This window comes from Psammomys obesus, unplaced genomic scaffold (assembly GCF_907164565.1).
Source record: "Psammomys obesus unplaced genomic scaffold, mPsaObe1.curated_primary_1811, whole genome shotgun sequence".
Classification (NCBI taxonomy): domain Eukaryota; kingdom Metazoa; phylum Chordata; class Mammalia; order Rodentia; family Muridae; genus Psammomys; species Psammomys obesus.
In genome coordinates, this window is record NW_026596064.1 from 20,497,723 (window position 1) to 20,510,153 (window position 12,431).

At 39.9% G+C, this 12,431-nt stretch overlaps 1 protein-coding gene across 1 annotated transcript in view; it reads right to left on the reverse strand.

Moving 5' to 3' along the window:
* Positions 1 to 2,377: 2,377 nt before the first annotated feature.
* Positions 2,378 to 12,431, reverse strand: part of Gap43 (growth associated protein 43) — a 96,903-nt gene continuing 86,849 nt past the window's right edge. Inside the window, exon 3 of the mRNA XM_055625062.1 lies at positions 2,378 to 3,056. Within this exon, the coding sequence (XP_055481037.1) occupies positions 2,971 to 3,056 (86 nt within the window). The 3' untranslated portion in view covers positions 2,378 to 2,970. The remainder of the gene's footprint in view (positions 3,057 to 12,431) is intronic.

The window sequence follows — 12,431 nt, forward strand, 5'->3', positions numbered from 1 at the left end:
GCTTTAGAATGTGTCCTCAAAGGTCTGTACCTTCATCACCCTGGTTTTGAGTGTGACATGTGTAAATTTGAGTCAACGATTTTATATCAAAATGCAGGCTAATTTTCCTCCATATGTCTTTAATATTGCTTACTGTCAGGCCCTCTCCTGTATTGTCATCACTTTAAAAATTCTGTTAAGCAACAAGTATTTTTTGAGTGAAATATAAATAGATAACCATAAGAAAGATGAAAATTTGAATTCTAACAGAAAGATGAAAACCACTGAACAGTGTATATTAAAATAAAATGTCAAAAACTCCTATAATTGTTTGCAATGGATTTGATGGCATAACTTCAGAATGCACAAAGAAGTTCTTTGTCTAAACTCTCGTAGGAATGTTGATCTGAAGTATAGATTGGTGGTGGGAGGGGTGGATTAAAGCATTGATTCTACTGAAAAAACAAACAAACAAACAAACAAACAAACAAAAAAGAGTGCTGCAAATTCCTAAAGCAGTAAGCAGCTTCCTGGTCACTCTGTGAGAGGTAGATCAAACCGAAGAATGACCTTTCCTAATATTTTACTTTATATTTGATGATTGATGGTCCAGTGAGATAACATTTGCACTCCAAGCACTTGCTTCAATGTCTGTCACACAAACAATATCAATTTGGGGTGAGTTCAAACATTCAAATAATTTTAATATGTGGTGTGATGGTTTATGATCTTTTCCTTTGTAGTAGTTTCTCCCAATGCCAATCTCACTTGGTGTCAGTAAAATGAAAATGTGAAATGTGTCAGTAAAGTGAAAATGTCCTTTGTGGCACATGGGACTCAAGCTCCATGTGGCATCAGGATTCTTTGAAGCATTAAGTCACTGCCTGGAGCTTATCAGAATTGCCAAGGTATAGGCTGCATCCTCTAAAACGATTTCTCTTTAAATCCATGATCATTACCACTTTGGGATCTTTATCTTTGACTTAGTTTTCTCCCTCCCAGCATAGACATTCTGTGTATAGAGGTGCATAAGGAGCAGAAAGGAATTCTTTGACTGCAACTGCCCTGGAAAGAATCCTATGACTATTGCAAGATATGACCACTCATGAATTTGCATCAGGTAACAGAAGTGGTTTAGAAAATTAGAACCAGAAGGAAATTTGAAATCACTAAAATGAATCTACTAAAGGTTACTTTCTTTCTTTCTTCTTTTCTTTCTTTTTTTCTTTCTTTCTTCTTTCCTTATTTCTTTCTTTTTTTCGTGTGTGTGTGTGTGTATATGTGTGTGTGTGTGTGTGTGTGTGCACGCATATGTAGAGGCCACAGGTAAACCTCTGGTATCATTCCTCAAGGGTCATCCACCTTCTGAGATAGGGTCTCTCACTGAAAGCTGGGACTTGCCAATTAGGCTAGGCTGGTCAGCCAGTGAGCCCCAGAGATCCACTTACCTATGCCTCCCCAGAACTGAAATCACAAACAAGCCTCACTTTGCTTGGGTTTTTTAAAGTGGGTGCTGGGGATCAAACTCCAGTCCTCAGGTCTAGTAGAAAGGACTTTACCAGCTCCTCAAGCCCCTCCCCTTAAGGTATACCTTTCCTTGCCTATCTGTATCAGCGCAATAGTTTTAACTCTTCACCTGCTGTGCATGGGGATAGAGGTTCATAATCTGGGGGTGGGGAAAGATGGAATAGACTGTCTCAATATTCAGGTTAAAATAAATCGTCTAAACAAAAGCCTCGGCGTTTCTAAGCAGTATGGACACATCTACAATATTTAACCTAGTGAAACCCAGAGCACCTTCCATCCAATAACCAAGCTTGTTCTGAATCATCAACATATTTGAAGCTATTTTGGCAAGAATAAACCTTAGACTTATATGGACTGAAGTGTGTGTGTGCCTCTGCCACAAATTCATATGCTGAATCCATAACCTCTAGCGCCTAAGAAAATAATGTGATGTAACATTAGAATCTTCACAATCAAGTCACAATGAGGGCATTAGGGTAGGCTTAACCCAATATGACCAGTGTCCTAAAAACGTAGCCATGTAGAGTAAGCCATGGCAAGAAGTTTGCAACACGCCTGTTTTTGGCCCCAGAAAGAATCAGCATTGCCAACATCTTGATTTCAGACTTACAGTTTTCACTACTGTGAGATGATAAATGTCTGTTGGCTTCAGTCACACCGATTGTGGTTCTTTGGCACAGTACCCAGAGCATGCTATCGTGGTACCCAACTATCCCATCGGGATTGGAGCCACTGGTCCTGACCAGAGCCTGTGCTGCCCTCACCAGGGTTGTTGATGGCAGCATAAGGGCTCAGGAAAAAGAGGAGGAGACCAATGTGTCGAAACAAAACAACCGGAAGGATGTGGAAAAGAGACACAGAGACACCAAACTTGATTACTCTCATGATTTATTTAATATTCAGATTGAAAAAGGAGCCTTACAGCCTCAAGTTACGCTAATTGGCACATTTGCTTTATTTATTTATTTTTAAAACAAACCGGGTTTTTTTAATTTTTTTTTATCCTTTTTGTTCATTCCATCACATTGAAAATGAGGAAACAGAAATGGTTTTGAATTCACTTAATATTTTGGACTCCTCAGAACGGAACATTGCACACACACACACTTGGAACAGAGAGAAATAGAGAGGAAAGTGGACTCCCACAGCGCCACACGCACCAGATCAAAAAACTGGGGTACAGTGCAAGAAGTTCCCAAGATGACTGCATCATCATTACCAAAAACTCGCCATAACAACACCAAGAAACAAAATGTTTAAGCCACACTGTTGGACTTGGGATCTTTCCTGCTTTTTTTTTCTTTTTAATGTTTGCCACAGAGAGAGGGGGTGGGGCTTGTAGGTAGGAGAGGACAGGCTCACGCACGTGAGCAGGACAGGAGAGGAAACTTCAGAGTGGAGCTGAGAAAGGGCAGGAGAGACAGGGTTCAGGTGGGGGCAACGTGGAAAGCCATTTCTTAAAGTTCAGGCATGTTCTTGGTCAGCCTCGGGGTCTTCTTTACCCTCATCCTGTCGGGCACTTTCCTTAGGTTTGGCTTCATCTACAGCGTCTGAGAAAGAAAGCAAGACGGAGGAGGGAGAGGAGGGTTAGTATTTTTGTCTCATGAATCGCTTCAGTGGTACAATGTATTTCTTCTTCCCGAATCACCGCATGAGGGATTATGATAACGCCATGATTAATATTCCAGTAACACCAATACCAGGAGCTTCTGTTCCAGGAGGCCGCCCAGGCAGCAGACACTACATTTCTTTAGCATGTGTGCGGGTGGGTTGTTTAGATCAGAGGACAACTTAACTTACAGGGAGTCACTTCTCTCCTCCCACCCTGTGGGCCCCTGGGATTGAACTCAGGCTTCAGGATAGGCACCTCCACCTGCCGCACAGCATCCGCAGCCCATAGCCGTGACTGTCAACCTTTTAGCCTCACAACCGAAGCGTCCACAATAACCTTGTTTTCCTGATGCTTAGTGTCAGAATGATTGAGGCAGATAATTCACACGGCTCATTGAGCATCCGTTTCAAATGATAATAAATCTTATCATTTATTTCTAGTAACAGTTTGGAAAGTACAATGCACGAATTTTGACCCCCTGTTGGAGCAATGGGCGACAGCTTCATTAGGAGGAAGGAGAATCTCCCTTGCGAGAGTGGAATTGGATTTTGTCTTTCGTGTCCTCCTCTCTCCAATACAATGAGCACCACATAATAGCTGGAATTGAGCACCTACGTTATGACCACAGAGATACAAAGGGTACACTAGAAATGGAGGAGCAGAAAGAAAATTTATCATTGCGAGGTGTACCACTCTTGAACACCTTTCCCTCACCTTTCTCATGGAGGGAGATGACCAACCGCTGTCAAGCGCTATGATGGTTTACACTCTCTTGCAGCTGAGTACATCCCAAGGGAATACAGAGACCCGGTCTCGAGTATTGCTTTGCTGAATAAGGTAGGTTTATATCTTTCTGAAGGTAAATTCCCCCAACTCCAAAGCTTTCCCTAGAGAATGCAGTCCACTCGTTATATGCTATAAGGCATTTTACCAATATGCCAGCCTGTCTAAAGAGAATTCATTTCCCCTAAAATTACTTGGTAACAGCTAACCACTTATCTTATGCCCTATACCCACAACACCCCTAAGTCCAGTGATTTTTCAGATAGGACTTGTAGACTCAGCAAATGTCCCTATCCGTGGTTATAATTTATGAAAGTGGAATGACACAAAACAAAATGAGCAGAGGTCGGGAGACGGCATGGGGAGACAGTGGGGCAACAGACACAAGGGCCATGAGTCTTCTTCCTATGGAGTTAGGATATGCTTATTCCTTCCACCCATGAACTGAGAGCCCACACCTACGATAGCATCTGCTAGAGATGCTCACTCAAGCCTACAATTCAGGTATGCACTGGAAGCTGGTCACATAGGCACCTACTGGCTGGCACGAAGAGAAACCAGGCCCCCAGAATGAAAACAGACGTTCTGCTTAAAGCACCCTATTTACACAAGATTTTAGGCTTGGGGAATCACCTTTATCAAATAAGGGGTTGTGAGAACTCTTGAAAGTCCTAGCTCACAGGTGCCAATCATGAGTCAATTTTATAATCCAACCTAAAGACGAAAGCACCAGGCCTGCTATGCTAACATTTGTTTTCTACACACTTTCTGGTATTAAAGATACCTACGCCCTTTAAAATGTACTTTGTACTATCACCTTTCCTCCTCTTAATACCTACTAGCCGCCAGTTTTCCTTAGACAGATAAACTGGAGTCAGCAGGGTCTTAGTAGCCTGGCAGATTTGTATTTAATTAAAAGGCAATGGGTAGGCTTTGAAAACACTAAAGCAAAAAAAAAAAAAATGTATAATAGATATTCTTTAAACAGATTAAAATAACAGTATTAAATAGAATGGTTTGGTATAGGGAGAAGATGTGGAGCTTAGCAAAATGGACCCCACTTAGCAGGCCATTAGAAGAGTTATAAAAATGTATGTGTGTTTCAAGTCACTCAGATATAGACTAGGGTTCACTCAAAGCTGAATATTTGCATCTAAGTAAGACTACCACTATCAAACATACCGTTGGAATTCATTCTTCATAAATATATTGAAAAAAATGTCTTTCAAGATATACATGGTTTCTATAAGGAAGCCATCCTCATCTGGTCAATAATGTAAGTAGCTTTGAGGAATGTCTCAATTATACCCAAAGTTTTAAACTCTTACTGCTTTTGCAAGTTCACAATTTAGTTACCTCTGCAATGCAGTAGTTACTCAGAAAGCTCCGTTAAGGGTACAGCTTACCAAAGGACAACTATTAACTTTTGAAGCACATTGTCTTAATCCAAGTTTTTAGATAAAATAAACTCAATCTTGTCACCATAAAATTGCATGTGCCAGTATCCCCTAGGATACAGACTTTTGGTGTCATATTTTCCAGAAAGCTTCCCGACTTAAGTCATTGAGATCCTTGTGTAGCAATCTAGGATTCTTTTAGAAGATTCATGTGATGTCCTGCCCTGCCCAAACCTTTGGATATTAAAAGTATACCAAAAGTGGTTTACTATCTTTGTTGGCTCCAAGAAGCAATTTTACAGCAAAATTCAAATGACCCAACAGCATATGGAAAGGTCAGGTATAGGATTTCTCCTACTGAAATAAAACCTTGGGAACTATATGATTTGAGGGAAGTTACAAAACTCAAGAGAAATGAGGTTGTATGTGAAATGAGAAGGACTTTGTACTTGCAGAATATAAAGGAAGGAAATTCTACGAGAATAAACAGAAGACAAAGATGCCCGTGATTCTGAAAAGCAGCCATGCCTCTGTCCTTTGCTGAGGTGGAACCAGGTTAAATCCTCTTCAATTCCAATACTTTTTCCTGCCCATCCTTTGCCTGGGCCAAGGACAAAGATAAAAACTCATACAAAGCTGTTTGTTATGACACAAAGTCATTGCTGACAGTTCTCTATTAAGAGAGCTTTGAGACCTACAATTTTTCCTTGTTACTCCAAATTATATGTGTCTATAAATATATATTACACATGTATGTAAATATATAAATATTAATATTTACTTAATTTATGTGATATACATTTTCAGTGTGTCAAATATTCTCCTACGTGTTGAGGAGATATGAAAACAGTAATAAACATCCTATCCTAATTGAAATCGTTCATTACTTTAATTTAACAAAAATATTTACAGCTACAGAGTGTGATCAATGTAGAGGGCCTTTAACATAACAATTCAGATATAAACACCTTGAGGTGTGTGTGTGTGTGTGTGTGTGTGTGTGTATGTATGTGTGTGTGTGTGTGGAATCTACTCTTGTTCCATCTTGAATCCCTGGTGTCCAGCACAGACTTAATACAGGGAAAGCCCTCAATGAGTGTGGAGTGAAACAATGAATGAATATCTTCATTTCATAAATGAGGAAATCAAAGTACAGAAAAAGATGGTCCTTAAATTGTATGGTTTCCTGGAAGCCGGGGCTAAAGCACAGGCCTTCTACCTGTATTATATCAGTGGAACAAATGTGAGCAGCAGAAGTTAGGAGAATGTCCAACTTACTGCTTGAGCATTAAAAAAATGGTAGCCAGAGTCTAGAAGCTTTTGGTTCCCTATAAAAGGAAGATCTTTTATTTTTTTAAATAAAAGGCTCCTTAATGTAAATACTAGAACATGACAATTGATGAGGTTCAATTGAAGTATCAGTCATCTACCGGAACTTAATTCAGAGGAACACATAAAATTAATTTTGTGTGTATCTTATTTTGCATGAAAGCTCATTTTTGTTTGAGATAAGGAGCGGACTACTTCATGAAAATAAAATGTATCAAACTAGAGGGCTCAGTGAAGCTTTGATAGGTGCCCAAGAAATTATGGTAAAGAAACATAAAGATTGGAAGGAAGAAACCTGGAAAGTACCAGTCTCTCACAATTATAAGGTGAGGGCAGCTAAGAAGAACCCATAATATTGCTAAAGAAAACCTTACATACCAAAGGGGAAAAAAAAAAAAAAACACAGTGAGATGTAGGTTATACCAACTCTAACAGGATCCACTTTTACAGACACTAAATGCAGTCTGTGGAGGATCTGAGCATCAGACAGAAGAGAATATGCTAGAATCCTTATAATTTAGAGTAGATCCATTTGAACCTGCCCACTGAAAAGCACTTCTCTGTGTTATTAACGTGTTTCATCCCCAGTAATGCCAACCATAAACCAGTCTTACAAGACAATAAATCAGATTGGCTGCTCAGTTGTAGATATACAATTTTGTGTTATTTTCACACAGTTATTTTCTGAAATAACTGTAAATTATGACAGTCCTGGCCCTCTGTGTAAGGTATTTTGCTTAAACTAATGCATTTAAGCTGTTGTCAATACTCAGGACAGTTTTAAGTAGATTTCTATTGTTTCATTTCTATCCTGCAGCTGTGTTAATCACCTTAGGTCACCTCTGGGGAATTTGAGACAAAAGATGAATTTATATAAAGTTGTACCTAGGGATTGTAAGTGGCAGTTTATCTCAGCCTGCCATAGAACCTGTTCAAGCCTTCTGCTTGATAACACATCCTCTGCTCTCCCTCACTTTAGCCCAATCAAGATAGATGGATTCAATGGGAACTGTGACACAAGTTCAGAGTTAGAGTGTCAGTGCCAATAAAATCTAGAAGTTGGACTTGCTAAAAGTGGCTCAAAATGGTGGGAAGAACCCTGATTAGTATTTGGTAATATGAAAGCAGGCCTTGGCACATTCTGGTGCTAATTATGTAATTTGAAAATGCTAGAGATGAGTTAATATGTAATCTTTGGTATTCTAAGAAAAAAAATTTGATCATGGTGATGAATGTGAAAGGCATGAATGGCTGAGGCCAGCTGGTCACTTCAATTACCATAGTCCAATTAGCATAAATAACTGCATTCCTCATGTGGACCATCACCCTTCCTCTGTGACAATTGTTACTTTAGAGGCTGAAGAAGCTAACCGACTGAAGTCACATTCCCCGTGATAAGTGACACCAAATATGGGAGCAGAGGCAACAGGGCTCAGAGCTGGCGAGAGATTCTGACATGGGATATGGAAGTAAAGGACAAATCCCATGGGTTAAAGAATGGAGAGGACAGGAGCTCCACAAGGACCAAATATATCTGGGCACAAGGGTCTTTTATTAGACTGTATCTCCAACCAAGGACAATGTATGGATATAACCTAGAACCCCTGCTCGGATGTAGCCCATGGCAGCTCAGTATCCAAGTGGGTGCCCTAGAAAGGGGAACAGGGACTATTTCTGACATGAACTTAATGGCTGGCTCTTTGACCTGCCCCCCGCCTTGAGGGAAGAGCAGCCTTGCTAGGCTACAGAGCAGGACATTGCAGCCAGTCCTGAAGTTACCTGATAAGTTAGTGTCAGATGGAAGGAGAGGAGGACCTCCCCTATCAGTGAACTTGGAAAGGGGCCGGGAGGATATGCCCAAGGGAAGTTGGGATTGGGAGGGTATGAGGGAGGGGGCTATGACTGTGACACAAAGTAAATAACCTGTGATTAATATAAAAAACAAAAACAAAAATTATTAAATTAAAAAAAAAGAATGGAGCACGAGCCTTCTTAGCCATTTAGCTATTCACATTAAACACACAAAAATAATACTAATGATAATATTTTGGTCAAGTTATCATAGGAAAAAAAATCATAGCACTATGGTCTGAATGCTTGTATTCCCCCAAATTTGCAGATGTAAATCTTGATCCTGTGTGCTGACATTATGAAGTAGAGTCTTCAGCCAATGACTAGACCACTGGTTGGAGCACTCCTGATTTGGCAGAGCGTTCTTAAAAAAATGGACCACTGAGCACTCGCTAGTTCCTTCTACCATGTGAAGACACAGGGGGAATTTAGAGCGTCAAGACATCAGGCCCTCACTTCACAAAGCGTGTTAGTTCTAAGCTTGATTTTAGATTCACCAGTTACCAAACACTGAAAAGTAAATTTCTGTTACTTGAAAGTCACCCAATTTTCACCTTCATTTTTACATCAGCCAAGCTGAAATTCTTTGACAATATACACATGTATATGTGTGTATGTGTGGAGGAGTGTATCATGTAGCTAGATGATGTATCCCCAAGTTGGTCTTCATCACACCAAAATCAGCTCCTCAAATCTGATCCTCTTATGAAAAATGGTGATGTGTTTTAGTGGCTTGAGTTTAAAGAAAAAAATATATGTTTGTGTGTTGTAACATATGAGACTGAGAGAACTTTCAAATCAAACATGGTCATATTTTCAAGAGTGAAAAATGTTAAATTCTACTTTCTCCTTGTCATAATCTAAGTGATGTGGGTACCAACCAGTTATAAAAAGAATGCTGGAATAACTTAGACAGATGACTTTAATATTTAATAGTTGTAACTTGCCTCTCTAGCATTTTAGCCTTTGGAAAAATGTGCTTTTCTGAACCCAAACTCCTCTTAGAAATCATCATGCTTATAGGAAGCCTCTTAATTTTATCATTTATTTATGTGTTAACTTAAAAGAGAAAGTCAATATCATAGAAAATAAGGCCATATACTATTTATTCATGCTTCAAAGCTGAAAGACACTTCAAAATGAAGAAAAATGAGTGTTTGTCCATTCATTAATGTATCTAATAAAGGAAGTGAGCTACATGCTGTCCTATGAATTGGGAATACACCAGTGATTACAGTGAAACTCAAATGAAGAATGTCTGTCTTCTGGGGCGGTATATACTACCAGTTTCTAGAATTATGTCTTGCTCATTGGAGAAAATATAGCACACAAAAGATTAGCTTGGTTAAGAGTTCAGCATGGTTTCTCTTGAGTCACTTCTCTTGAATTTGCAAAGTTGAATGTTCTTAAAGATTGTCCTGTTAGGCCACAGAGGAGGGTTTTGCAGCCAGTCCTGAAGATACCTGATAAAACAGGATCGGATGAATGGGGAGGAGGTCCTCCCCTATCAGTGGACTTGGAAAGGGACATGGTGGAGATGAGGGAGGTTGGATTGGGAAGGAATTAGGGAGCGGGACACGGCTGGGATAGAGTTAATAAAATGTAACTGATAAAAAAATAAAATTAAATTTAAAAAAAAGATTGTCCTACATTAAAAAACAAAGAAGAAGACTGTCATAGTTTCCGACATTGTGACCCATGACTACCATTCTCTCCCCACACCATTCTCAGTGCTTGTGAACCCAGGGCCTTGTACATGCTAGGCAAGTGTTCCGCCACCGAGCCACAACCCTAACTCTGCGCTCTTAAAATGTGATCAAGGTCACACTAAAAGAACAGTAAATGTGTAAAACACTCCTGTACCATTTGCATAGTATAACAGTAGTCATGAACGACAAAATCACAAAAGAGATTTGAGTGAACAATTGAACTGTTGTCATTCAAGGTGTATGTCCACCTGACTCTCCTATCCTGGCTGAAAAAGAGAGTCTAGAAGCCGTTCTTGCCTTTGACGGGTTTTATGCGGTTCCTCGAAAGGGCAAGAATAACATGCCGGTGCCTTCCTTCTGTTGATGAGCAAACACCAGGAGCATATGCAGTGGCGGCTGCCTGCGTGCCCAGCCAGGCAGCCTGGTTGCAGTATTGCTGGAGGGATGGCAGTGTTCCCAGCTGTCGTCGCCCACATGGAGCTCTAATGGCCCTGATTCTTGGCTCTTCTCCAGCTCCCTCCACAGCCCTACATTACTGAAATTAGGTTGAGTGGATTTCCGAGTAAAACATTACCTCTTGGGACCTGCCCTGCTCTCCCCAGCCTTGTCAACATTGATTAAATAGAAGCTGCTATCATCCTGGGACCATGCCCACAATTACTCTACCAGTCACCACTGGGCTGGAGTATTCTTCCCTTTCCCTTTTTATTGTCATCTTTCTTGGTTATTAAGCGTCGGTACCTCAAAAGCTCAAAGGAAAGCAGTGAGGAGTGGTTGGCGCCTTACTTACATATGGCCCTTTAGTGACTCACACCATCTTTTCTCAAGCTTTACAACAGATGTCAATCTGGAGCCTACACTGGCTTTCAGTTGTCATGGGGACCCATATTTTTCTTCGTCATCACTTTGTTTCGTATTTTAAATTATATTGAAATGCCAAGCCTGTATACATAATTTTTGATGTCAGGATAATGATCTAAATGACACCTTCACCCTTGTCCCTTCTTTTCTGAGCCTTTGAACAAGAAAATAATCTGTTGTGCACTTACATTTTTTCAAAGAGTAACAAGGAAGCATTCAATTAAGAAGAAATGTCAAAGGCAGCCGCAATGGAGTCTCAGTGATACCCAAACATGCCATTGCCATGTTCTCTTCTGACTTGGAATTTTCAGGATTAAGCAATTCTACCATTTACCCTGACTCTTCCACCGCTAGTCATTGAGCTCAGAAAACTTGGATTTCCTTTCTTTGCTTTAGTTTTCTAATCTAGAGATAATAATATGGACAACTGTTCCTGCTCCATCTCATTGCAGGCTGTGGGGAAGTTGTGAAAAGATATTTTAAAATACTTACTCTGCTGAGTATTTTAACCAACCATGAGTTTGATTTCTTTGACCTTAATCTAACTTACAAATTTTTGTAACATTCTCATTCCAAGACCCATTACCCACCTCCAAAAAAAAAAAAAAAAAATCCTAAAGGAAAAAATATATATATATATACCTATTTTTCTCTTTACTTTTCTACATAAAACAAGAGTCTCCACAATATTTTTGTTTGTTTGTTTGTTTGTTTGTTTGTTCTGGGGGGACAGAGTTTCTCTGTATAGTCTTGGCTGTTCTGGACTTGCTTTGTAGACCAGGCTGGCCTTGAATTCACAGAGATCCACCTGCCTCTGCCTCTGCCTCTCCAAGTGCTGGGATGACAGGTGTGCGCCACCACACCTTCACAATACTTTTATATCTCTGGCTGAAAAAAGATGTGTGTGTTGTAAACAGCTGTACACAGAAAAGCAGACACTCAGAAAAGGATGATTATGAACCTAGGGAAACCAGTCCTCTAGAAGCTAGAAGGGGATGCAACCTTTCAACCAGTAAAAGGAAAGCTGGCGTTTTGATTTGAAAGGAAGAGAGATCCAAAGATTAAAGACAAAAGTCAAAAAGGATAGGTCAACTCAGTCTGAAACCTCTTAAAATTTTATCTATATATTTAGTCTACACAGTCATCAAGAAATTAATGTCCTGCCTCCTCCCATCACTGATAGGCAGAAAGAGCAACAATTACAACTTACACAACCTGTCTAATACCTGTCAGTCATTTCTGGAGTAAGATGCAATAAATATATAAAATTAAATGATTTTACTTGTATCTTTATGTATTGTGTAGATTATATATGTGTGTGTGTAGATTGTGTGTGAGTGTGTGTGTGTGTGTGTGTGTGTGTGTGTGTGTGTGTGTGTGTGT